This window comes from Engraulis encrasicolus, chromosome 13 (genome assembly GCF_034702125.1).
Source record: "Engraulis encrasicolus isolate BLACKSEA-1 chromosome 13, IST_EnEncr_1.0, whole genome shotgun sequence".
Classification (NCBI taxonomy): domain Eukaryota; kingdom Metazoa; phylum Chordata; class Actinopteri; order Clupeiformes; family Engraulidae; genus Engraulis; species Engraulis encrasicolus.
Genome location: NC_085869.1, coordinates 15,092,016 through 15,119,091, shown reverse-complemented (window position 1 = coordinate 15,119,091; position 27,076 = coordinate 15,092,016). Strand labels below are relative to the sequence as shown.

General features: G+C 40.8%; 1 protein-coding gene across 29 annotated transcripts in view; it reads left to right on the top strand.

The window, feature by feature from the left end:
• The window catches only part of ttn.1 (titin, tandem duplicate 1), a 159,767-nt gene that overhangs the window by 45,187 nt on the left and 87,504 nt on the right, over positions 1-27,076 (top strand). For 10 of the 29 annotated variants that reach the window (XM_063213114.1, XM_063213120.1, XM_063213116.1 and 7 more), the window contains 48 exons: positions 139-423; positions 648-932; positions 1,254-1,280; positions 1,406-1,432; positions 1,731-1,769; positions 2,274-2,564; positions 3,716-4,003; positions 4,786-4,908; positions 5,126-5,399; positions 5,785-5,953; positions 6,057-6,128; positions 6,246-6,513; positions 6,625-6,651; positions 6,993-7,202; positions 7,313-7,390; positions 7,489-7,515; positions 7,677-7,733; positions 7,830-7,877; positions 8,291-8,350; positions 8,821-8,892; positions 9,558-9,629; positions 9,786-9,869; positions 10,257-10,535; positions 10,834-11,151; positions 11,406-11,939; positions 12,206-12,292; positions 12,612-14,144; positions 14,431-14,481; positions 14,693-14,767; positions 15,238-15,273; positions 15,568-18,792; positions 19,811-19,864; positions 19,950-20,345; positions 20,454-20,738; positions 20,862-21,137; positions 21,382-21,521; positions 21,632-21,758; positions 21,886-22,152; positions 22,381-22,656; positions 22,951-23,214; positions 23,317-23,456; positions 23,574-23,700; positions 23,807-24,073; positions 24,204-24,470; positions 24,751-25,017; positions 25,145-25,284; positions 25,682-25,808; positions 26,345-26,487. In XM_063213114.1, the coding sequence (XP_063069184.1) occupies positions 139-423; positions 648-932; positions 1,254-1,280; positions 1,406-1,432; positions 1,731-1,769; positions 2,274-2,564; positions 3,716-4,003; positions 4,786-4,908; positions 5,126-5,399; positions 5,785-5,953; positions 6,057-6,128; positions 6,246-6,513; positions 6,625-6,651; positions 6,993-7,202; positions 7,313-7,390; positions 7,489-7,515; positions 7,677-7,733; positions 7,830-7,877; positions 8,291-8,350; positions 8,821-8,892; positions 9,558-9,629; positions 9,786-9,869; positions 10,257-10,535; positions 10,834-11,151; positions 11,406-11,939; positions 12,206-12,292; positions 12,612-14,144; positions 14,431-14,481; positions 14,693-14,767; positions 15,238-15,273; positions 15,568-18,792; positions 19,811-19,864; positions 19,950-20,345; positions 20,454-20,738; positions 20,862-21,137; positions 21,382-21,521; positions 21,632-21,758; positions 21,886-22,152; positions 22,381-22,656; positions 22,951-23,214; positions 23,317-23,456; positions 23,574-23,700; positions 23,807-24,073; positions 24,204-24,470; positions 24,751-25,017; positions 25,145-25,284; positions 25,682-25,808; positions 26,345-26,487 (12,584 nt within the window). The remainder of the gene's footprint in view (positions 1-138; positions 424-647; positions 933-1,253; positions 1,281-1,405; positions 1,433-1,730; positions 1,770-2,273; positions 2,565-3,715; positions 4,004-4,785; positions 4,909-5,125; positions 5,400-5,784; positions 5,954-6,056; positions 6,129-6,245; positions 6,514-6,624; positions 6,652-6,992; positions 7,203-7,312; positions 7,391-7,488; positions 7,516-7,676; positions 7,734-7,829; positions 7,878-8,290; positions 8,351-8,820; positions 8,893-9,557; positions 9,630-9,785; positions 9,870-10,256; positions 10,536-10,833; positions 11,152-11,405; positions 11,940-12,205; positions 12,293-12,611; positions 14,145-14,430; positions 14,482-14,692; positions 14,768-15,237; positions 15,274-15,567; positions 18,793-19,810; positions 19,865-19,949; positions 20,346-20,453; positions 20,739-20,861; positions 21,138-21,381; positions 21,522-21,631; positions 21,759-21,885; positions 22,153-22,380; positions 22,657-22,950; positions 23,215-23,316; positions 23,457-23,573; positions 23,701-23,806; positions 24,074-24,203; positions 24,471-24,750; positions 25,018-25,144; positions 25,285-25,681; positions 25,809-26,344; positions 26,488-27,076) is intronic. The other 19 variants (XM_063213123.1, XM_063213131.1, XM_063213115.1 and 16 more) reach the window with 19 other exon arrangements.

Below are 27,076 nucleotides of genomic sequence, written 5' to 3'. Positions count from 1 at the left end.
CAAGCACTTAATTATGCAAAACTCATTAATTACAGTTTCTTACTGATACTATAGAAGATAACTATTTTCAATTTTTTATTAATAGTAAAAAGTTATAGTTGCAGTACTAATTATTCTTCACAACACTGTCTGCCTTAGAACCTGCTCGCTTTGTGAAGAAAATGCAGGACGTCGCTGTCGCCATGAGTGAAAAGTTGAGACTTGAGTGCACTTTCACTGGCGCTCCCAAGATGTTTGTGACTTGGTACAAGGACGGAAAGCAGCTCTATGCTTCGTACAGGCACAACACAAAGGTCATTGGGAATAAGTGCATCTTGGAGGCCCTACACCATTGCAACAAGGACACTGCTGGAATTTACTCTTGTGAAGTTAGCAATTCTTATGGAAATTCTATCTGCCATGCAGTGGTCAAAACAGCATCAGGTTAGTCACATGGACAACTGTTTTCCGCATGATGGCATGACACGTACTTTGAAATGGTGCTTTTAATAGTAACATTTCCACTGTCGTGGGCAGTGTCAGGATTGGATTCTGAATGATGCGACTCCAATGTTGTCTTTTACTGCAACATTGCATGTCACTGTTTGGCATGTCCCAGAACTAGTTCGTTATGTAACTTTCCTCTTCCCTGATGTCGTCTACCTCAGATTCCCCTAGATTTGTCAAGAGCCTAACCAGCCGCAGTGTGAAACTGGGAGAGAAGCTGCGTTTTGAGTGCACATTCACAGGGGCAGAAAAGATGTTTGTCACCTGGTACAAGGATGGCATGCAGCTCTATGCCTCTTACAGATACAACACAAAACTTGTCGGTAACTCCTGCATCTTGGAGGGTCTGTACGGAAGTGACTCGAATACCACCGGAAGGTACTCCTGTGAAATTAGCAATTCCCACGGACATGATATCTGCCATGCGGACATCGGCTGTGGCACAGGTGTGTAATAGCCCGTGGCGGGTCTTCTCAGAACTTTTTTTGGAAAGTGTAAGCGCATGATGGAATTGAAGTTCCTTAAAGGACATTTTTTTGCAGTTTGGTTGAAGTCCTCTCATTGGCATTAAACACAGACATAGTATTGATTTCAAAGTTGCCTAGCTTTGCACCCTTGTACAACTTTAAGCCCACGAGACAAGTGTAAGGTTAAAGATAACATCAGAACAGAAGGGAGGTCAAAATCGGCTGACGTGAAGTGACTTGATGAAGTGTCTCGATTATTATATGACTATTAATAGTGAATTATTTTGGTTAATTACGCAGCTGTGAAGAAAGCACCAGTAAAAACAGGTCAGTACAAGTCTCACCAGTTAAAACAAAAAATATACAGTACAGTATTAAGAATGACAAAACTGTTGTGTTGTTCCATCCCCAATATTCATCACTCATAGTTAATTTCTCTGTGTATTACACAGATGTGAGGAGAGCACCAGTAGTAGAAGGTCAGTAGTGGTTTTCTTTGACAGAACATACCATACAGTGCATTTGAGCAGTAGATGCAAAGGGTTGTGTCATCAACAGTGTTGCCAGATTGTTTGGCCATAGAAATCAATAGAATTGGTCCGGATTTAGTGCTTCCAGGCGGGTTTTGATTCATTTTTGGGTTGGAAATCATCAGCCTCATCTGGCAACCCTGGTCATCAACCACATTCATTGCATACATTTGGCAAACTGTCATTTCAGTCACTCTGTCATTGCGGTACATAGCATAATTCCTTTGTGTACTGATTACATTTTCAGACAAGGTGTCCAGAACACAAGTATCAGCAGTGGCTGCAGGTCAGTGCTTCATGACTTCTTAACACTCTGCGCATTTTCTTACATCGCTCGAAAATATGAACAAATATAATCAGTAATCTTGCTAAGCTAAGCGTTTGACCGTTGGATCTTCCATACCGAAAATAATTCACACACTCTGCTTGAAAATTGAGGATCTTAAGGATAATGCCTAAGCCTAAGGATAATGGACAAATCAACTTTTAGTCAATATGGAGACCCTCTTGATATATTCAAGTTATTCATCTCTGGATCTTTACTGACTTAAGTGATACGGATAAACAAACGCAAAGTCTTCCGTGTGGTCAACAACCAGGCCCATCTGTCAGACTCGGGGGATACAGTCTTGCCTTGCTAGTGATGGCGATAAAAAGGTTTCTTCCTCGGATAAACTTTGAATTGGATAAATGTTTTGAAACGTTTTGTCCCTGTTTGCGGTTGATTGTTATCTCATCTGCCATGCAAAACATGACTAACGATCGTGTCCGTTCAAACTGTCTTTTGCAGAGCGCAAAATCCCACCAAGCTTCACCAAGAAGCCTGCGTCTGACATTAGTGACACAGAAGGTAAGGTGGTGAAGCTTGAGGCCCGTCTGGCCGGTTCGGCACCCATTACCATCCACTGGCGCAAGGACAACAAGGAGGTCTTCAGCAATGGCACATACGACATCACCTTCAAGAACAACGTGGCCGTGCTGACCATCAAGTCCTCCAGCGGCTCTGACTCTGGCAACTACACCTGCGAGGCCATCAACGAGGCAGGCAGGGCCAGCTGCCAGGTGTCTGTCAGCATCACAGGTAAAGACAGTTACGGTTTTACAAACTATACAAATTGTCAGGTGTGTGTGTGTGTGTGTGTGTGTGTGTGTGTGTGTGTGTGTGTGTGTGTGTGTGTGTGAGAGAGAGAGAGACAGGAAGGAAGGTAAACTTATGATTTATGTTTTCCTTATAATATAAGGTAGTCATTTTAGATAAAATGTTTTTTTGTGAATGTGTGTATGTGAGTGTGTGTGTTTGAGAGAGAGAGAGAGAGAGAGAGAGAGAGAGAGAGAGAGAGAGAGAGAGAGAGAGAGAGAGAGATTTCCCTCCCCTCCTGTAGCCCTGATACAAGTCAAGTCAAGTCAGTTTTATTGTCAATTTCTTTACATGCACTGGTCATACAAAGAATTGAAATTATGTGTCTTACTTTCCCATGCAGACATAGAGATAGACTTTAGGTGTGGACATAGACAATTAGACATAGACAGTACACATACATTACACCTAGAGTACCTATACGATAGTAGCATTGTGAAATAATAATAAATATAAAGTAAGCAATTGTAATGTGCAATGGTAGCTAGTTTTCCAGTACAGTCATTCAAGTAACAGGCAGGAAGCAGCAGCAACATGTGTGTGTGTGTGTGTGTGCTTTTGAGTCAGTTCATTGTGTGTGTGTGTGTGTGTGTGTGTGTGTGTGTGTGTGTGTGTGTGTGTGTGTGTGTGTGTGTGTGTGTGTGTGTGTGTGTGTGTGTGTGTGTGCGTATGCTTTTTGAGTCTGTGTAATGTGTGTGTGTGTGTGTTTTGAGTTAGTGCAAGTATAGTGTGCAATCACGATGCAGTGTAGGGGGGGAGGCGCTACCAGTGTGTGGGTGTTTGTATCAGTGTGTGTGTGTGTGAGAGAGAGAGAGAGAGAGAGAGAGAGAGCTACCCTATCAAATGTAAGATATGTGTTATTTCCTGCTATGTAACCCACGTTATATTCTGAGGGTTTTCACTTAAATATTGTCAAGATTCCAAACAAAGATTCAATGTTAGACGCCTGCGCCTAAGTTTGAAATGCATGACTTCATAGGTGTCCTGTTCTCGGGAAATAATGGACACCTGCTCAGCCAATCATAACACCATAGAACAATCTTAACAACATAGTTCCGTCTGCTCACTGGGTGATAATGCTATGTAACCCACAGCTGAAAAGACTCCTCCAGTCTTCAACGTGCCCCTGAAGTCAGTGTCTATCAACGAGGGCGACAGCCTGTCCCTGAGCTGCCGTGTCCATGGCACCGCTCCAATTAAGGTCCAGTGGATGAAGGACAGACGTGACCTTGCATCCTCAGCCAGCACAAAGATCAGCTTTTCAGATGGAACAGCCCAGCTGCAGATCCTCCGCACAGCCAAGAACGATGGAGGCGACTACCTGTGCAAGGCCACCAATGACGCTGGCAGTGAATTCACCAAGTGCAAAGTAACCATAAGGGGTAGGTTCTGCTTCATATATTGTAATGAATTTAAGCATTTTATTCTTTATCCCCTTAAGACGCGACTTTATACATTTGTTGTTACCAGTATGGTAATGACCAAGTCGTGGTGCATTACTAAAGGGCTTGTGTTGTGTCATAGTATTGTAGTGCTATGGTAGGTACATTTCAATGAGTATTACACCGTGCCACTGGAGGTACGGCGCTCATAAAGGGGCTACGAAAACAATGGTTGTTGCACACTCAGAACTTCACAGATGACCTTGATGAAGGCATAAGCCAAAACGGTCTCATTAAATGTACTGCATGAAGTTCTGAATGTGCAACGGCCATTGTTTTCATAAAGTTTACTATTGACCGCTGTGCGCACCTCACACGGTGTGCGTTTTCTAAAACCAAGGAAACATTTTATTCTTGTCAACCATAAAGAACACATCAGATGACAAAGCTAAAACCTGGGGGGACTGGCAGTTTGGAGACATGTACATGTGTGCTGTGCATACGTGCGTGTTCAGTTACATAAAATTCTGTAATTGGCATGAAGTTTGTGCTATTTTGTTTGTGTTATCTTTTTTTAATGTGTGTATGTGCGTTGAAAGTTAATTTGTTTGTCAGTAACATTTTCTTTTCCTCAACATACGCAAGCTAATGATGTATCTTCCTTCGTACATACAGTATACTGTACGTATACAACCTTTACATGTAACTTGATGTAATGTAACTTTCAATGCAACTTAATGATTTGTAATTATTATTTGTAATTGTAATTATTACGCATTCAGACAAAACACCCTCTCCTAAACCTGAAGCTGCTCCAGCTGCTCCCGCTCCTGCTCATGTCCCGCCAAAGAAATTGGATAACTTGTTCTTCATCGAAGAACCAAGGAGTGCCCAAATAGTTGAGAGTGAGTACCTTTCAAGTGTAATGGTTTCAAGTACTACATGAAGGTTTTTAAATGCCACAATGCATCCATCACAATATTTTGCTTTGAGGGCCCATATACTGTAGTTGAGAGTGAGTGCCTTTCAAGTGTAATGATTCAAACACATACTTGCAGGCCTTTTAATGCCGGCAATGCATCCGTCACAATCTTTTGCTTGTTTGTTTACTTAAACTCACAGAGGGCACTGCAACCTTCATCGCTAAAGTTGGCGGTGATCCCATCCCCAACGTGAAATGGATGAAGGGCAAGTGGAGGCAGATCACCAGCGGTGGTCGCATCACCATTGAGCAGAAGGGCCAAGAGGCCAAGCTCGAAATCAAAGACACCACTAAGTCCGACTCCGGACAGTACAGATGTGTTGCATCAAACACGCACGGAGAGATTGAGTGCAGCACTGACCTCAACGTTCAAGAGAGGAAGGACAGTGGTCCTGAGACCGTGAAACTGAAGAAGTAAGTGGCCTAAAATGTTTTGTTATGCTTATACATGTGCAGTGACTGTATATTTCACTTTATTGGTCTGCCCAGTCGTCAGTCTGACACATCGTTTGTGTGCGACGTAGGCCTGTGAAACTTGTTAACCTTCCAGGAAATGTTTGTTCATCTGTGGCATTATTAGCTGCCCCCATCCCAGAGGGGGTTGGGCTTTTGCAATGACCCTGTCTGTTTGTCTGTCTGTCTGTGTTTGTTTGATAACCCGCAATGTCTATAGTTGTCTTCAGGTGGCGCCAAACACACAACATCACTAGAGCTGTATAAGATTCAAGATGGATATCATGTGCAACTAGTGTGAGCCTCCTCTGATTGCTCTTGTCTGTGTGTTGTGTTGTATGAGCAGGACACCATCAAAGCAGAAGAGTCCAAAGGAAGGCCAAGTGATTGATATTGTTGAGCTGCTGAGGAACGTCAACCCCAAGGAGTACGAGAAGTACGCTCGCATGTATGGAATCACAGACTACCGTGGTATCCTTCAGGCCATTGAGCAGTTGAAGAGAGAAAGAGAAGCTGTAAGTGTCCTTCAGAAGAGTATGAGAAGTTTATCTTTGTCCATGCGGAGAATGTAGGAGAAGTTTGGATCTGAAACCTGATCATGTTCTGTTGACTTTGCAGGCCGGTGAAGTTGTCTCCGACGAGGACTATGGCGACTTCATGTCTGACCTTCAGAGCAAAGCGGATGAGGAGGTCATTACCACTCTCGCATAATAGATTGTGATGTTTAACCCGTACCCCTAAGCACATGCATCCGTATGGTCTTTTGTTTTTTTGTTTTTAAATAACTCATATACTGTTTTATTGCAGCCTGTCACCCTGGTGTCAGATATTTCAGATAAAACCACACAGGCAAGTAAGGAAGCTACATTTGAATGTGTGATCAAGATCAACTACCCAGAGATTTCCCTCACGTGGTACAAAGACACAAAGAAGCTGTCCACCGACAGCAAGTATGAAGTTAAAGTGTCAGGCGATCATCACACTCTGAAGATCAAAGACTGCCAGTCCTCAGACCAGGGAAATTACCGCGTAGTGTGTGGACCTCACATTTCGAGTGCAAAGTTGACCGTCACAGGTAAGTGTTGTCTTGATTTAATATTCATCTTCTTTGTTTCCGCTTTGGAAATTGTTCACTGACTTTGAAGCAGTCAAAAATAGTAAATGTACGCAACATTTATCTATGCAGACTCAAAAGATCAGATGCCATATTCGGGTAAGGAGGTTTTAAAGACTAATATAGTGCCTATTTTAGTTTTGCATTTCTAATCATATTTGCCCTCATGACAGGATTGTTTGACTTAAATTATATCTCAACCAGTCAGCAACAGCTCACCTGCTTAACTCCAAATTCTAAGAGATTTGGATTTCTAAGAGTCTTTGTCTGGCGTGACTAACCTCTTTCCTGTTGTCTGTGTTAAATGTATGTCGTTTGTTGCTCTTGATGTTGTTTCGACACGTCTTGTTTAAACTGTGAAGACACAAAAGGTTACATATATTTCATGAAAGGTTATATGGAGAAGGATAATCCTAAGCATTATTATTATTTAATTTTAGCTGATCAAATTCAGTTCACCAAACGCATCCAGAATATTGTGGTGAAAGAACGCCAGTCTGCAACCTTTGAATGTGAACTATCCTTCGACAACGCCATCGTTACCTGGTACAAAGACTCATGGGAACTCAAAGAGAGTCCAAAGTATACCTTCAGGTGTGAGGGAAGGCGCCATTTTATGATCATCCGCAATGTAACCGCTGAAGACGAAGGTTTGTAGACAGAAAAATTGGTGCCAATCTTGCAATATACTGAAATTACAGGCCTCTATTTGAATTAATAATGCTGACGCTTGTGATATCTTCACTCATAACTTTTTTAGGAGTGTACTCAGTGATTGCACGATTGGAACCTGTTGGCGAAACTAAGAGCACAGCTGAGCTTTATCTGTCAGGCAAAGGTCTGTAAAGTTACCAGGTTCTAGGTATTTTATCATTTTTTTTATCTCGCTTCAGTAATGACACAATAGTAATCGTATATGTTGCCCTCTTCTTACAGAAGTTAAATTAGGAAGGGTTCCGCAAGGTGAGTATTGCACACTCTTGCATTTTCCAAGCTCCTAGTCATTGCAGTGAAATCACTTTTCATCTAACACAAATAATGAAATAGACCAATAACAACAAAAATTTAAAATAGAAGCTGACAAAATTTACTTAGAATGTAATTACTGTATTCAACATGTTTAGATGTTCCTGATACATCAATTCAAGTTCCTGAAGTATCCTCAGTAATTAGTTTCAAAGGTAAGAGGGGGACGTTTGATTTGACTTCCTAACATTCACTCTTGGCAGTTATATTCTCTTTTAATAATACCAGTATTTGTTACTTTCTAATTTAAGAAGAAACATCAGAGTTCTATCACTATGAACAAAAGACAGAAATAAAAGGTACATTTCCTAACAAGCATTGTTCCTGTATTCAGTTTGGAGTTGATTTCACTGATAATAGAAATTTGCGTTTCATCACCATGGCTTCCGTCATCATTGCCATCACCATCATTACCTTCTTCTTTATTACCATCATCTTCATTAACCCCACCTGCCATCTTTTACCAAAGCCATTTTAACTGAGGCTTCTTTTGTGTTTTTAACTAATCGCTTAACTTCGCCTAAACAACAGTTTAATCCCTTGGATTTGAGTGAAGTTATTCATTTTAACCAGAAAACAAGACCATAACCAACTTGTGTTTTTTCTTGACTGTAAAGTTAGTCTGTTAATAACTTTTTCTTTATGGTCAAAAACCATACAGCTAACGTCTCAATTTTTGTGTCGCCAATCTTTATTCAACGTCCAATATTAGCTGTTGAAAGTTGGACTGTCGAAGAAGAAATCGTGTTTGAGCGCTCTTCAGTGACCCAAGGTACATGAGGATTCTTGCATAGTTTATACCTCTATTTACTCACCAACACTGGTGGAACGCTTCTTAAAAGGTTGTCATGTTGTTATGTGTTGTCTGTCATTTTATGTACTGTGTGTAACTTTTCTTTGTTGTAATTCCTTTCTCTGTGTTGTTGTAAACATGTCACTCTGTTTTTGTCACAGTCTCTTTGTTCACTTTTTCCCGTTTTCTGTCCCTCACATGTCCCATGATTCAAAATTCTCTAACAGCTGTTTTGTGCTTTATTCTGGTAACATATACACTTGGTGTAAGTTCTAGTCTACACCATGTCATTTGAAGGCTACTGCTTTGTAGTGTGTGTTATTGTGTCTGTCTGTTTCCCTCAACAGGTACCATCACATCACTATTGTACATGTGATTAACATTTCAGTAACTGTTCTTATGTTGTTCATGTGTCCACATGTCTAAGTTGACATTCATTTTTTTGTCAGACACAAGAAAACCAGTAGATGAAACTGTTGGCAAAACAGCAATGGGGATGAGAGAAGAAGCGCCTAAGAAAGGTATCGCGAGCAAAGAGAACTGCTTACGCTGAGCACAGCTTAATGACACCTTGTTTAAATTTATGCTGGCAGCACTGGCCAATGCTAACCCACCTGTCTCTATTCTGTCTTCTCATACTTTTTTTGTCACATTTACTTTCTTGTTGTTATGTCATATGCCATATCTGTCCATGAGTGCTTATTTGTCCTCTTTTAATCTTGTTTGTGTTACTACTCATTTTGTCTTTGTGCGTTTTCTTGATGTTAACCATGATATTGTTGTATGTATGTGTATGCGTGTTTGTGTGTCTTTGGATGGGTGTGGCTGTGTACCTTTTCTTGTTGTTCACTATTCTGTTGTCGTTGTTATTGTGTGTGTATGTGAGAGTGAGTGTATTTGTCAATGTGTTTCAATTTATTTCGTCCCTTTACATTTTCTTAACCTTGATTTGATGTATGTATGTGTATGCGTGTTTGTGTTTTTGGATGGGTGTGGGTGTGTACCTTTTCTTGTTGTTCACTATTCTGTTGTCATTGTTATTGTGTGTGTATGTGAGAGTGAGTGTATTTATCAGCGTCTTTCAGTGTGTCCCTTCATATTTTCTTAACCTTGAAATCTGTGCTTAAATACTAACTGAAGAGTAAGCTGTTGTGGTTGTGGTCTAACAACGCAAATGTCTTTTAAGTTCCTGAGAAGAGAGGAGAAGAACAGAAACCTAAAACAGGAATTTCAGACGAAGCTGCAAAGGCAGGCAAAGGTATTAAAGAATGTCTTTTGTACAGTTTTGTTGAACTTGTGTTAATCTGTGTTCATCAATGTTACTTATGAGTATGTGGCAGATCTTCTCTTGTGTGCTCCTTTTAACTGTTCATATTTGACAATCAGAATAAAAATACATTGTCATATCTTTAAGTACCCGAAGGAAGCAGGAGGCCTGTGGACGAAACAGTGACTGCTGTAAAAACACCTGATCAAAAAGAGAAACCATCAACCAAAGGTATTGTCTTTGTGTTGTAATGTAAGGTACTTGTTGCGTCTGTCTTTTGTTTCTGTAACATTTTCTCACATGTGTATTCAGATTTATCTGGTCTCTTTATTTGTCATGTCAGTTTTCTATCAACTTCTTCCAATTGTTCATTCCGTATGTCAAGTGTGTTTGTTGTACTGTATGTGGTAAATGTGGTTATGTAAACAGTACATATACATGTATGCTGTCAACAGATAGCTGACTTGTTTCAATCTTTGAGTGTTACTGTTTGTTGTACTTGTCTTGGGACTGATTAATGTCCTTAATTGTTGTCACTCTCTTACTTCTAAATCTTGCCATTTGCTCTCTTGTCTTTCTGTTAGTGTTTCAGTTACTAATGACCTTTTGTATTACCAGCCACGGAATATAAACCACCACATGAGCCAGGTGTACAGTACAAAGAAGAACCTGCAGCTGAGCCCAAGGCAGAGCAAAAAGCTGCTCCAAAGACTGAACCTAAGGGAGAGCAAAAGGTTTCTCCAAAGACTGAACCCTGGGCTGAGCAGACAGCTGCCCCCAAGGGGGCGGCACCTAGAGCCGAGCCCACGGCATCCCCTAAAGGTGCACCCATGACTGCACCTAAAGTCGAACCTATGGCTCCAATCGCTAAAACTGCTGAGGCGCCCTCTGCCAAAGGTATTGTTGTAAAGTTTCACGTGTGTTATTTGTGTTTTCTGTACTATTTGTCTATGTGTTTTCTTGTCTTTCTGCCTCATCTGAAGTTTGCTATTAACTTATCTTGTGCTTGTTGTATGTATGATGTTGAACTCATGAAAGTGAGGTCAACATTCTTTTCGGTCTCTTTACAATCTTTTTATGTAAAGGACATGTGCATGTATCTGTACAGTATGTCATGATAAATGTTCTGTGTTCACTCTTTAATGTATATTATATGTATGTGCTTGCACTGCCTCTTGCATATATTCTTCTAAAGTACCTGAAGCACCCAAGAGAGAAGAAGCTCCCAGACAGCCATCTATAGATACTAAAAGAGAGGCAGTTTCCCCTCCGAAAAGAGAAGCGGTTGCCCCTCCCACAAGAGAGCCGGTTGCTCCTCCCACAAGAGAGCCGGTTGCCCCTCCCACAAGAGAGCCGGTTTCCCCTCCCACAAGAGAGCCGGTTCAGGTTCCCACAAGAGAGCCGGTTGCCCCTCCCACAAGAGAGCCGGTTGCCACTCCCACAAGAGAGCCGGTTGCCCCTCCCACAAGAGAGCCGGTTTCCCCTCCCACAAAAGATATTCCTTCTACTCAAGGTATTGTCTTAGTAGCAGTAGTGTTGTGATGTATGTCTTGTAGTGTGTTTCTTCTTATGTATGACTTTGTGTTGTTGTCTGGTTCTCTTCACGACAAGTGACCTCTTTTGTGCTGTCTTTGATTCTTTTCTTGCCTTGTACATGTATGCTTGTGATATTGATATTCAGTTAATTCTTCAATCTTGCTAGTTAGACTAGGTAAGCCTATGTTTTGAGGTGAAAAGGAAACTACTCAGTAAACATTTCTTTTAAAGTTGCAACGGATGTGAAGGGCGTCAAGACACCAAAACAAAAAGAGGTTTTCCCCACCCCAGTTGAAACAGCACATACTCCTGAATTGGTGGAGAAGCCAAAATCAGTGGCTGAAAAACCCAAGATGGAACCAGCAAAACCAGCCACTACATCTCCTGTTGAAACAAAGAGGGTAGAGCCTGTTCCTCCTCCGGTTGAAAAAGCAAAGGTGGAACCAGGAAAATCGGAACCATCTAAACCCCATACCCCTGTTGCCACCAAAAAGGCAGAACCAGTGACCCAAGAACAACCAAAGGTGGAACCACCAAAAGCAGTGGTTCCTGAATCTGTTCAGAAACAAGCTGAACCAATTAAACAACAAGACATTCCTCATGTTCCTAGTAAGAAAGTAGAACCAACACAACGTGTGATGCCTTCTCCTCCTGAAAAGGAAGAAATGGCAAAGGGAAGGCCAGAGGAACTTAAAGTAGAACCAAAAACAGAGAAACCAAAAACACCTAAAACGGTTTCTCCAAAAGAGGTTTCCAAGCCAACAGGTATATTTTCTTATTCTAGCTATCTTATTGATCTTAACATCTTCTTTTGCATGAATACTGTGTGCTTAGGCGCGTTTAGTGCCAACTTGTCTTATCTTAAAAAGCACAGTTGTATGTTTCTTTGTTCTTTTTAAACATTTCTTCTCTTGTCTTTATGAACTTGTGCATAGTGTTTTGCATTTGAATCTTTTAAATCTTTTGCATCTTTCTCACGTTTATTTTGTCCCTACTATGTCATGTTGATTGTCTGTCTGTCTGTCTTTAAGCTGTTGACGTTAAAAAGCCAGAAGCACCGCCTGAGAAAATAGCTGTAACTAAACCTAAAAAGGACGAGGAGTTTACTCCCACCACAGGTAGGCTTGAGGACATTGATATGGTTTCCAGATGTACATTTTTGTTAATTTAGTTAAAAGTTAAATCCATCTGGAAATAAAGTGACTTGAATTCAATCAACTTATTGATTGAATTCATCCAGAAGGTGTTCAGAGTTAATACCAAAGATTATTAAACTGCTACGATGTTTAATGTACTGTATTAGTGTTAGTCTTGATTTAAACATCTTCAAAGTTTTTGTGTCTACTTGTCTGAGTAATTCCTGTGCTGTCCCTTTGTGTTGTCTGTCCACTTGTCACCGCTTCATGGTGAAATCTTGCGTTTCTTGCCTCAACAAAGTAATGACAACTTATACAAGGACAGAAGACGTCCCTAAGACTGTGACACAGTCGGTCAGGGCTGAGAAGATGGAACTAAGAGAATCATATGAAGATGTACCATTTGGCAGAACAGTAGTGTCTGCTTCAAAAGAAATGTCAGTAACCCAAGTGGCTTTCAAACAAGAAGTTGTCCATGAAGCTCAAAAGACAGTTTTAGAGCCAGAAACCTTTTACCAAACAGTACAGCAAAAGACAGAGTACAGGACTGAACCTAAGTCAGAACAAGGTATGTATGAGGTGAAGCCTAGGGAAGCCATCTTAGATAGACCTCAGTACCCCAGAGAGCATCAAGGCCCCATGCTTGAGTCAGAAATGAAGTCAAAATCTATGGCTCAAGAAATAGTCTTTAAACATGAGGTCAGTCAAGAAACAGTACAATACCCCAAGCAATACCATGAGGTTGAAATGAAAGCAGAAGTTAAGGGTGATGACAAAGTGCAAAGAAGTGTTTTAGAGCCAGGAGATGTCCACAAAGTGATAGGACAACAAGCCGAGTACACACCAGAACCTAGGGAAGAAAGATATGGAATCAAGGCGCAAGAAATGGTCTTAGAGAAAAGGGAGATACCCAAGGCAGAATATAAAGTTGAGACCAAGGTTGAGGCGAAGACAGAATATAAAGTCGAGGATAGGGCTCAAAAAACTATCACAAAGCAAGAAGCTGTCTTTGAAACAGATTCTCCAAAACCCCAGGAATACATTAAAGACAAAGAGTACACACAACAACATAAAAAGGCTGAGCTGAAGACAGAAATAAAATCTGAGACTGTGGCTCAAGTAAGGCAGGCAGGGAGACAGGAGACATTGCAGCACCCAGAGCAGTTCTACAAGGATGAACCTAAGGCAACAGTTAGAGTTGATTCCAAACCAGAACCACCTAAGCAGGGAGTAGTTCAGCAAGAATTTACTCAGAAAACAAGAGAATACCAAACAGAATACAAGGCTGAGCCCAGAGAAGAGTCCAGATATGAAGTCAAGTCTCAAGAAATAGTACAAGAGAAAAGGGAGGTACGGAGACAGCCTCAAGAAGCTACGCATGAAACAGTAGAGTATCCAAAAGAAACAGTTGAAGCGCCTGAAAAGGGGAGGTTTGATGGCGGTGAACAGACAGCAAAAATAGATAAACACGCACCTATTGAAAAACAGAGGGAACAGACAGTACCTAAAAAGACAATATCAGACAGTGACTACCAGAAAAGACATGTCCAAGCCAAAGAGTCACCCAAGAAGAAAGAAGACAAAGAAACAAAGAAAAAAGTTTCTCCAAAAGAGCATGTTGCCTATAAACCAGAGCCACCTGTCTCTGGAAAAGAAGAAGTAGAAAGGGAAACTCCTGAGGCTCGGCCCACCCCTTCAGAAGTTGCCCGTAAGGGTGAGTCTCCCAAAGATAAAGCTCTTCCAAAAGCTCCACATGATGAGATAGGGAGCGTCAAAGGGAGAGCAGAAGTTGAAGAGACTAAAATAACTCAAGAACAAACTGCTCCTATGAAAGGTATTTGTGCAGGCAATTGTTTTGCCGAGACTAATAGCACTCTTCTTTTCTCTTCTTCATTTCTTTTTCCATTTTATGATCATCATCATCATCCTCACCATTCCATTCTCTTTTCTTAACTCTTAATTGTCTTACACATGATTGTCTTCTTCATTGTCTGTCTGTCTGTCCTTATTGTTTTGAATAATTGTTGTCTGTGTGTCTTCTCTTGATACTGTTGTTCTTGAATCTTTGTCCTGAATCCTCTTTTTGAATTGTTATTAAAACAAATGGTAACTCTTCTTAGACCACCGTGCACCTGCTGAAGAAACTCCAGTTTCTGACACAGTTGAACAAGGTATACCAAACATAAAGGGCAGTTCTTTTTACCTACCATATTTGTTGTTGTTTTCCATCTTATTCTAATGTGATGTATTCATACATTGCTGTGTGTATGTGTGTGTGTATGTATTGTTATAATGTACTGTGTGTAAGCTTCCTAACCAGTCTTGACAACGCAGTCATGTCCTTCACATACCCATTATTTCTTGGCATACTTATTTTTAAAGTGACTCCTATGGAGAAGAAACTTTCCCCTAAGAAAACACCATCTCCCGTGCAAGAGAAGTTTTCCCCTTCAGAAGGTATAAAGGTTTTCTTTATTCTTGGTTGTATGTTCTAATGTGTAGTACCATATGTGTGTGTCTAATGTATGACTTTAAAAATATGTCTAACTAATTGTATTCTAATGTCTCTTACTACATGTATAACTTTATCTTGGTTGCCATTTTACAAACTGCAATGTCTGTCTTGTTTTTTTGTTTTTTTTAACAAATCACCACTACTCTTTCACTAGTTTCACTAGTTTAACAAATCTTCACTAGTCTTTCAGTAATTCTTGAAATCTACACAATTAACCTTTTTAAGATGACAAATGATCATCTTTACCCTAGTTGTAGTTGATGCCAAAGAGCTGAGGCATTTGGCATTTCTTTTGCTGCACTAATTTAAACTAACCTAATGTGTACCAAGCTTCACAAAGGATTCTTAAGCAGTAAGTGACACTTTCAAATTGACGTGTGTATGAAATAGTTAAACTTTCTCTAATTTGCAGGAGAGGGAGTACAGGCCCCTGGACCCGCTAGGAAAGGTATGAAGATATTTTCCTTTCGAATACAAACTCTTACATGTGTATATGAGTTTTAAAGTTGCATATGCATAAATGTGATTTTCTTGAAATTTGCACTTAACTTTTCACATGCATTAGAATATTGTAAGTGTGCCATATGTGTGTTGTTTGTCAAGTTTTTGTCTAGTTTGTTTACTGAAGTAGGTTGTTCGTCATTATGGTGAAATGTATTTAGTTTGTGTTGTGTCTTTGACGTAACTGTTCTGTTTGGTCTGTGTTCAACTGTTGTGTCATTTTTGTGTACAATTGTCTCAGACAAAGCAAAACAAAAGCGTACAGTTCGCATTGAGGAGGAGGAGACATTCACACTCCCAACATTAAAGAAAGTTACTAAAGTCCTGTCCAAGGACCAAGAGGAGCATGAGGTCATTAAACTCCGAAAAATGATCAAGCCTCCGAAGGATGAGGAGCCCCAACAGGTTGGAATACTGCTAAGGACAGTCGGAATAACTGATACCGCTGAACAAAAGATAACAGTTTACTCTAAGACCTCATCCGAAGTCACAGAGACAAGTCGGCATGAATATGAGAGGAGTATTCTGCCATTTGAGGAAGGAAGAACTGAGATTAGAACAGATGTTCAGGAAAACAAAACTGAACAAGTACAAGCGAAAAAACCTGCAGAACATATACGTAAGACTGACACTGATGAATTTACTGACATGGTGACTAAAACTCCAACTAAAGATGAGGAGGGTGAGAGGAAACCCGAGATCAAGAAAGTCCCGAAGAAGACTGTCAAGCAAGACCAGCCTGAACCTGCAGCCCCAATCTTAACGAAAAAGAAAGTGACTAAACTACCTCAGAAAGACCAAGAACAGGAGACAGTTAAGCTAAAACCATTTGAAAAACCTACTAAGCCAGAGAGAGATGAGATTGCAAAGACAACAAGAGATGAAGATAGAGAACCTTACACTTTCCAAAGAGGTGATAAAACTTTAACAGATAGGCCAGCCACAGAAATATCTGACCAGTTTACAGCAAAAGAAAAAGACGTAGAGATTGAAAGTAGCACAAAAGAGCCTGTCGTCCCTGAAGATGAAAAGGTTCCAGAAAAGGGAGGTATAAAGACAGACAAGACACCAAAAGATGAAGAAACCAAAGCTCCTGGTTTAGTTAAGAAAAAAATATCAAGGCTACCATCAGACGAGAAAGAACAGGAGAGTGTTAAGTTAAAGCCATTTGAGAAGCCTACTAAAGAAATGGAGAAACCTGTTAAAGATAGTGCAGTTGATGACAGGGAGAGAAAGCCAACTACTTTCCCAAAATCTGACAGGCCATCAAAGGATGAGGGTTTCAAAGAAGCTGTCACTGAACCATCAAAATTACAGAAAGATGATACAATTGAAAAACCTTCCATTGCTGAAAAACATGAAAAGGTTGATGAAAAGACAGGCCCCAAGAAGACAAGGACACCAAAGGATGAAGAACCCAAAGCTCCATCAGTAGGTAAAAAGAAAATATCAAGGTTACCTTCAGATGAGAAAGAACAGGAGACTGTTAAGTTGAAACCCTTTGAGAAGCCTACTAAAGAAGCTGAAAAACCTTTAAAAGATGTGGAACACACAGAGAGAAAGCCAAATACTTTCCCAGAATCTGATAGGCCAACAAAGGATGAGAGCTTTAAAGAGCCTGTCTCTGAACCATCAATGTCACCCAAAGAGGATGTTACTGAAAAACTTCCAGTAGCCAAACAACATGAAAAGGCTGAGGACAAGACAGATGCCAAGAAAACAAAGACCTCAAAAGATGAAGAACCCAAGGCCCCTGCTTTAGCTAAGAAAAAAGTATCAAGATTGCCATCAGATGAAAAAGAACAGGAGACTGTTAAATTAAAGCCATTTGAAAAACCCAAGACTGATAAAGAAAGTGAAAAGCCAGTAAAAGACAGATTAGCCGATAGCAGAGAGAAATCAGAGATTACTATCCCGGAGCGGGCAGAACGACCATTACAAGATGGAACTCATAAAGATATTGTGTCTGAACCATCACAATTACCCAAAGCGGATGTTCCTGATACACCGTCAGTTACTGAGCAGCTGGAAACAGCAGTCGAAAAGCCAGATATGAAAAAGATAAAAGAACCAGAACATAAAATAAAGACACCAAAAGATGAGGAAATTCAACCTCCTGGTTTAGCGAAAAAGAAAGTGTCAAAGCTGCCATCAGGAGAGAAAGAAAAAGATGTTGTAAAATTTAAGCCATTTGAAAAACCTATTAAACAGGAAGATGAAAAAGAAAGAAAAGATAGTATTAAAGATTCTAAACAAAAAGAACCTACGTCCTTAAAGGCGATCGAAAGACCATCAAAAGATGAGAGACCGAAAAAACACGATAGCCCTAAAGAATCTGTGTCTGACCAAATGCAATCAGAGACACCTAAAGATGAAGTCCCTGAAACGGCAGATAAAGTGCATGATGACAGGGAAGTAAACGAAAAGACGCCAATTAAAAAGGGTGAAATAACAAAAGATGAAGGGCCTGAGGTCTCTGGATTAGCACCAAAGAAAATCTCAAAATTACCATCAATTGAAAAAGAGCAGGAGATGGTTAAATTACGGGCAACTGATAAGCCTGGCAAACCAGAGGCTGGTGAATTGCCACCAGAAAAGAAAGATGTAGAAAAGGGTCGTGAGCAGATTACTTTCCAGAAGGGTGACCGACCTGCGAAAGATGACACATTGAGAAAGTCTGAAGAGGAACCTATAAAAGTTAAGAAACATGCAACGCCAGACAAAGAGCCTAAGGTTACCGCAAAGGAAGAAGCTCCATATGAAGATGAGCAGAAACCAAGTCCCAAAAAGCTCAGCCCTATCAAGAAAACAGAACCTAGTCCAAAAGCAGAAGACAAGCCTGCAGTGCAGAAAAAGATTGGGCAGAAGCCAGAGGACCAAAAGGATAAAGACATTACTCTCAAGCCAGTTGAGCTCACCAAGAGCATTGAGATGAAAAAGACACCTACACCCAAGGCAGTTGAGCTCACCAAAGGCATTGAAATGAAAAAGACACCTTCACCTACACCCAAGGCAGTCGAGATAACCAAGAGCATTGAGATGAAAAAGACACCCTCACCACAGGTTGAGAAACTAAAACCTAAAGCTGGTGAATCAACGATTTCTATGGAGAGGAAACCAAGTACTGATGTCAAAAGACTACCTAAAAAGGTTTCACCCAAGGACTCAGTTGAGTCTGTCACTCTGAAAAAAGTAACAAAACCCTCACCACCTGAAAAACCAGGGCCAGAAGAAGCAAAGCACACCACGAAAGATAAGCTGTCTGCTTCGAAAGTGGTATCACCTCAAGTTGTCCAAATGAGGAAAATTTCTACTCAGTTTGAAGAAGAGGTGGAAGAGTTACAGACTGAGGTGCTGGAGGGAGAAGAAGACTCCTGGGGATGGGAACTTGTTCCTGATGAGGACTGGGAAGGTGAACCTGAGGAGGGAGCAGTTGAGACTCCAGGAGGATTTGGTCCTAGACGAGGTGAGAATTTGGCTGAGAAAGTGTGCTGACTCCTCATCGCTCCTCATCGCAACCTCATCGCTCTCAATGGACGCATTTCATCGCCAATAATACTCATTCATCTCAGTTCTTACATTTTCCATTTTTCCATGTCCCCATCCTTTTTTAACCATGACTGTGTTATTGTGTTGTCTGTCTCATGCTGTCACTTTTATGTTACATTGCTTCAGTGCAGGGGTATTCAATTATATTTCAACGAGGGCCATTTTTCCCATTTCCTCCCAGTAAAGGGGCCGAACTATACGTATGTATTATGGTTGCCGGCTGTAAATGAAAAAAATATGGGAGACTTCATTGAAGTGGAGGGTCTGGGGGTCCTCCCCCAGACAATTTAGCATTTCTTAGATGTAATTTCCTGCATTTTAACATCCCGTGTCCCGTTTCAGCATGATAACGGCGCCCATACTTTTAACGAAATTCTGTATTTGAAGGGTCTTGTGGGGGGCCAGAACCTTGCTGTCCAAGGGCCGCATCTGGCCCCAGGGCCGCCATTTGAATAGCCCTGCTTTAGTGTATGTGTATTGTGTTAATGGTTATGTGTATGTTGTGTGTGTGTATGTGCATTGTGTCAATGTTTGTATTGTGTTGTGTCTGTCTACTGGTCCTCATTCCACAATCCATTGACATAGACACCATCCTTTTTTTCCATTATTTCACGTGTTGTCCATCATTCGGCATTCTGTTCATACAAAACTTCAGTCATTTGTTTTTTGTTTTTCATTTTCATTATGACGCTTTAATGGTCATTACAAAACTTCATGCTTGCTAATGAGGTGGTAAGTATTCTGCAATCCGTTCATACAAAACATCGGCCATCTTTGTTCATTTCCATATAATGCATTATATCAATAGCAAAACTCTGTGCTAGCGTACATGGTGGTAAGTAAAGTCACATTGTCTCCTTTTTCTCACGGACATTGAGGAAATTAGAACCTTGTTGTGAATCAGACATATTATAAATTATTTTTTGTTTCAATAGAGGGAACACCAAAAGATGAAGCAGGAGGTGCAGGCAGAGGCAGAGGACTTAAAGGTGAGTAAGGAAAGTTACATTTTTTAAAAACAAATTAAGCAGCAATAGCAAAAAAACGTATAAAACTGCTTAATTTTACTTTCAGCGAAACAAACACCTTCCCCTGGTGAAGCTGGCAGAGGCAGGGGCAAGGCTGGAGGCAAGCCACCTGGAGAGGAGCCACCATTTGCTGGCTTCAAACTGAAGGCTGTGCCTCTGAAGTTTACCAAACCTCTGAAGGACATCACAATACAGGAGGCTGAGTCAGATGTTGGTGCCTCTGCTCTGTTTGAGTGTGAAATCACACCTTCCACGGCTGTGACCACCTGGATGAAAGACGGCAGCAACTTGAGGGAGGGCCCCAAGCACAAGTTCACGTCTGACGGCAAGGATCGCAAGTTGATGATCATTGATGTCCAGCTTTCTGATGCTGGTGAATACACTTGTGTTGCCAAGAATGCAGGCAAGGAGGCAACATCAGTTGCCAAGCTAATTGTTGAAGGTACGTCTTTTTTATCTAAGCCATATTATTTAGTACTTTTTTAATATTATGTGTTATTAAACCATATACTTGGAACAAGTTTTATTTGTTTGCTTTTTGTGTTTGTAGAGTTGCCAGTGAAATTCACCAAGCCTCTTGATGAGGAGACATCTGCCATGAAGGGTCAACATTTGTACCTGACTTGTGAGTTGAACAAAGAGAGGGATGTCGTCTGGAAGAGGGATGGCCAAGTACTGAAGAGTATTCCTGGAAAGCTGAACATCAATGTAATTGGAATGCAACACGCAATAACCATTCAGAACAGTGATGAGAGTGATGCTGGTCTTTACACTTGTGAAGTGGCGACCGCATCTGGCGACATCATCGACACCAAGTCCACAGTCAAAGTAATTGGTAAGAACATGACTTTCAAAGACTAGTATTACATCGTAATGTAATAATAATATTGTTTACATAATAAATGCACCTGCCTATACGCTACACCCTGAAGCATATTATGAAAATGTTTCCTGACAGAAATCATCAAGGATTGGATTGTGAAGCCTCTGAGGGATCAGCACGTCAAACCCAAGACGGCCGCAACTTTCAAGTGTGAGCTCTACAAGGACACTCCCAACTTCAAGTGGTTCAAGGGTGACGATGAAATTCCAGTTGAACCCACAGACAAAACTGAGATCAAGAAGGATGGCAAAGAGCTTGCGTTGACCGTCAAGAATGCGGCTCCTGACGATGTTGGGGAGTATTCCATTGAAGTGGAAGGACGTAGATACGCAGCCAAGCTTACACTTGGAGGTTTGTGTGCATCTGTTACTGGTGCTTTTTTTTCCAAAGTTGCAAGTTTTAAAATTAAGAAATGCAGTAATGATAACAATGAAGGTGTTGAAGAAGTGGTAGAACAGTAGAAAACCACCTCATCGCTATCGATGGCCTGTCATCTCCACAATCAGAATTGAACAAAACACTTAATTATTCCAGGCTGTGTGTCATTTAGAAATGACAATGAATTTTAAAGGTTCTATTTATTTCCTGTTCACAGAACGTGAGGCTGAGGTCTTGAAGCCTCTCGCAAGTGTGGAAATCGTTGAGAAAGATGAGGCTTCCTTTGAGACTGAAATCTCTGAGGATGATATTCCTGGAGAATGGAAGCTTGGGGGACAAGTTCTTACTAGATCACCGGTAATGTTTCATTTTTCTTTTCTTGAATGCTGGCATAAATCTTTTCACCTCTCATTCTAAATCACAACATTTCTGTTTCTAACATCATGTTCTGTTTGTTTGCTTATCAGACTTGTGATATCAAAATGGAGGGAGCAAAGAGATTCCTCACTCTGAAAAATGTCCAGCTTGACCAAGCTGGTGAAGTGTCTTACCAGGCTCTCAATGCCATTACAAGCGCAATGCTTAATGTTAAAGGTAAGTTTGTTGTCCCACTAGATAAATATGTATATGTATACATGTACAATGTCATTCACAGGTTGGAACAAAGCTCTCATCACGTTCTTCAATAACCTCGAGGGCTGTTTTTATCCACATCTCTCAGAGCTGGAAATCGACTTCGAAGTGCCTCTGACCAACGTGTCTGTGCATGAAAAGAAACAGGCAAAGTTTGAATGTGTCATCAATAAGGAAGTGACTAAGGTCATGTGGTTTAGAAGCTCGGAAATCATAACTTCTTCCACTAAATTTGAAATAATTGATGATGGATATAAACATATGTTGGTTGTAAACCAGTGTGAGTTTGAGGATGAGGACACATATACAATTGAGGTGATGGGCAAAAGGTCAACTGCCACTCTGGTCGTAGAGGGTGAGTTCTTTGATGGTCTCTCAGTTGGTACTTATTTCATACTGTATGGTTTAAAAGTAAAAAAGGATGGTACATTGTACGTAAAAAATATCAGATTTGTACTTGTGTATTTAACGTTTATGTAATGTAATGTTTTGCTTCTTAGTTCCACTGTAGATTTGTGATGACATTTTGTTAGAAGTAGTGAAGCTTAATGTATGTGTTATGCCCTGGACTAATACATTATAGGCATGCGGCTCAAGTTCATCTCGCCATTGTCGGATCAAACTGTGAAAGAAACTGAAACTGCTCGGTTTGAGCTTGAACTATCTCATGAGAATGTACCCATTACGTGGTACAAGAATGAAATAAAATTGCATCCGACCCGAACGGTGTTAATCCGTGTCGATGGAAACAAACACAGTTTAGAAATAAAGGAGGTCACTCTAGATGATACCTGCCAAATTACGGCAGAGGCCAAAGAGGCTAAAGGACTCTCCTCAACTGCAAACCTGAAGGTTTTAGGTAACCCTGGTTTCACTCATTTTTGTTCTCTACTTTCTGTCTTTCTTTCGTTCTTTCTTTCGTTCTTTGTTTCTTTCGTTCTTTCTTTCTTTCTTTCTTTCTTTCTTTCTTTCTTTCTTTCTTTCTTTCTTTCTTTCTTTCTTTCTTTCTTTCTTTCTTGTTGTCTGTCTCTGTAACAGTGTAATTTCACTGCTGCCATGTAATATTTTGGCAGCCAAATGGCAGTGGCCCTCGAAATGAGCAACAGAAGACAATCATGATTGTTTTCTAACTGTAACATGGTGTGTTTTACAGAGGGCTCTGCCAAGTTCTGTGTCAAACTTCAAGATTACACCGCCACTGAGAAGGACGAGGTCACCCTTGACTGTGAGTTGACCAAAGACGTCCCAGTGAGATGGTACTTCAAAGCGACCGAGCTGAAGGCCTCCAAGATGGTTCAGATGAAATCTGACGGCAAACGAAGGATTCTGGTTATTAAGAAAGTGGAAGAAAAAGATAAGGGAGAGTACACTTGTGACTGTGAAACAGATAGGACAAGTTGCAACATAAACATTGAAGGTAAGCACGTTATCTAAATGTATGTGTGCCACAAATGTGAGTTCATAATGACCTGCTGTAACAGTGATCTAATCATTTCGAACAACATCTAATCGATTGCAGCACGTGATATCAAAGTGGTCAAGCCCATGTATGGTGTGGAGCTCTTCGCTGGAGAGACAGCCAAGTTTGAGGTTGAAGTCTCAGATACTGAGGTCCATGCCCAATGGAAACTGAAGGGAGTAGCCCTCTCCCCTTCTGCTGTAAGTACAGCACATTTGCATGTTTCACCCCTGCCTAGTTTTCCACACAACCCTGTATGAATCAAAACATTGCCATGAGAGTGACCAATTCTTTATTTCTCACTCTTTCTTCACCAGGACGTGGAAATTATTGAGGAGGGTACAAAACACACTCTGACACTGTATAACTGTATGGTCGACCAAACCGGAGAGGTTAGCTTCCAGGGAGCCAACGCCAAGTGTGCTGCCAACTTGAAAGTTAAAGGTACCACTTTATTTTCTTACTGTACTGATTATGTGTTACAATCTGACAATTAAAAACCCCAATCACACACAATTCACGTTTATTTTTTTCTCTTCAACTTTTTCAGAACTTCCCATTACTTTCATTACTCCTCTGAGTGATGTGAATGTGTATGAGAAAGATGAAGCAAGGTTCGAAATCGAGGTGTCCAGGGTACCCAAAACTTTCCGCTGGGTCAAGGGCTCCCAAGAACTGCAGGCTGACGATAAGTTCGAGATGATCCAGGAGGGCAAGGTTTACACTCTGGTGGTGAAGGGTGCAGCTTATGAAGACGAGGCCAAGTACATCTTTGAGGCTGAGGACAAAAGAACCACCGGAAAACTCATCATCCAAGGTAGGAGGTTATTGATGTGGTGACATGACAGCCAAATGGCATATAGATGTGTATGTAGAATATGTATATGGTTTTGATATATGACAGTTTATCTTTCAGAATTAACATCATTGAATTGCTTCCTTGCCAGGCATTCGTCTTGAGTTTGTCAAGCCCATCAAGGATGTGACCGTGAAGGAGCGTGAGACAGCACAGTTCAAGATTGAACTTTCCCATGACAAGATTCAGGTGGCCTGGTACAAGAACGACAAGCGCCTGCACCCTAGCAAGCTGGTTCACATGTCCGAGGCGGGCAAGGTGCACACCCTGTCCTTCAAGGAAGTGTCTGTTGATGACACTGCCATGATCAAAGTAGAGGCCCTCGGCAAGACCTCGGAGGCCATGCTCACAGTTCTCGGTAATGAATCTTGAAGTACTTCTGAAATATAATTTTTTTACTATTTGAATACATATTGTACAGATTAAAAAATTCAGTGTTAATTCAACACTTAAAGAGCACTCTGGGACCAAATACACTCTGTTTAATCATCTAAGCGTTGAAATAACGCTGCAAAATATACTGCTTTTTTTGTAAATGGGTTATATATTGTAAGCTGCACTTACAGTGAATTGTGCAGGTAACTAGTACACATTTAAAAAAAAATACTATACTGTTTCTATGACTGCTTTTATTTCAGAGGGAGATATTTACTTCACCACCAAGCTGCAAGATTACACTGCAGTTGAGAAGGATGAAGTCATCCTTCAGTGTGAAGTTAGCAAGTCATCTGCCGACGTTAAATGGTTCAAGGACGGCCAAGAGCTTGTGCCCTCAAAGAGTATCCTCATCAAATCTGACGGAAAGAAGAGAATGCTTACAATCAGGAAAGCTGAGAAGGCCAACATTGGTGAATACACCTGTGACTGTGGATCAGACAAAACCACAGCCAGGCTGAACATTGAAGGTAATAGACTGGTTGATTTGATATATGTTTTATGTGTGTTTTTTTGCTGTTGTTTGTGTGTGTGTGTGTGTTTTGCTAGTTCTTTGTTAATTCAGGAATTCCTCATGTGTATTTTTTCCCCCCACAGAGCGTGACATCAAGGTTGTACGCCCCCTGTACAGCGTTGAGGTAACAGAGACAGAGACTGCCCGCTTTGAGACTGAGATCTCTGAGGCAGATGTTCACGGTAACTGGAAGCTGAAGGGAGAAGTTCTTCATCAGTCTGCTGTGAGTTTCTAGCTTGTTACTTCGTAATGTAGAGGAGTGTATATTGGATCGTATATGAATAGATGTGTGTATATGTATTGTATGTGAATGTCTGAGGATGTTTATGTGTCTATGTGTGAAAATGGTGTCTATATGTATAGCAAGTGAGATGTGTACTACAAGATATAACCTGATGGAACTGAACAGTCTGATGTTAAACCAAATATCCCTATGGGACATTAAAGAATCTAATCTAATCTAATCTACTTTATCTAAGGTCCCAACAGATTTTTTCTTTTAAATGTTTTTTGTATATGAAGCCAAATGTTTTTCAAAGCTTTTATAACCTGTTGTCCTTTTTTTGCTATACACATGGCAAAAGTTGAAGTTGAGTTTTTGGTTTGCTCTATTTCCTCAGGATGTTGAAAAGAAGGAGGAGGGCACAAAGCACATGCTCATTCTCTACAATGTGCGCATGGACATGGCTGGTGCAGTAGATTTCTCCGCTGCTAATGCCAAGTCCAGCGCACAGCTGAGAGTCAAAGGTGAGCATTCTGCAACACATACCAACCCCCAAGCACACACATAGATACCTACACAGGCACAGAGTTAACAAGTCAAACTGTAACAGTGAATCACACTTCATTAAATATTAAATAGTACCGATAGCAAATGCTGTAGGAAATGTTCTCGTCCCTCTCCCTTTTTCCTGGAATTCCTGCGAATGTTGAGTGACGGCAACACAGATAGCACTGACAATAGCCAGTAGCCAATCGGGTTCCAGGGTTATTTTGGAGGCACCACCATCTCTTATCTAGAGTGGCTGGAACCTGATTGGCCGACTGACCAGCATGTTCCACCATTCAAGCTGACCATATACATTTTAAGACGGATGAATATGCAAATTCAGAAGACACCCACTGTGATAAGTCTGTGGAATCTCCACGTTATTCTTGATGCTGTGAAACTTGAAAGCAATGGCTGGTTATTGCCAGCTGATGCACATCAGGGGTCTCAGCTATTGACAAGAACAGGGAACAACCATCAGTTGACTTAAAAATGTCGTTTGTACAATCTGCAGCACGTGTGATCAGCGTTACAAGACCAATGAAGGATGTTACAGTCACTGCTGGGGAGACCGCAACCTTTGATTGTGATCTCTCCTTTGAGGGAATTGCTGTGGAATGGTTCCTTGCTGGACAGAAACTTGAGGCTAGCGACAGAGTAAGTGAATTCAGTCCATAAAGTTTTGAAAGTTATACTGCTGTACTTACTGTAAAGTTGCATTTCTGATCTTGAAAATGTCATTGTATTCTACACATTGCTGACCCAATAACGCATTTGAATCAACAATACGTATATAATAATATGTATTTGATGTCTGTACATCAGTAAAGCATTGTAATGATTGCGACCAAGAAAAGAACTATATAAAACCGATGTATTATTATTGTTATTATTATTATTATTATTATTATTATTATTATTACTATTATTATTATTACTATTGTTCCATAATGCTTTTGGCTTAGCAGTGTTATTTTCTGCATATAAGGGCTGCCTCTAGGCTGCTGGATGAGTGTTGATGCTACAGGCTTTTCTGATAAGACTGAGCTGTGCTGCCCTTCCAGTGTGCCTGTGGTTATTTTTATCTGCTTAAGTGTGTGTGTGTGTGTGTGTGTGTGTGTGTGTGTGTGTGTGTGTGTGTGTGTGTGTGTGTGTGTGTGTGTGTGTGTGTGTGTGTGTGTGTGTGTGTGTGTGTGTGTGTGTGTGTGTGTGTGTGTGTGTGTGTGTGTGTGTGGTTGAGTGAATG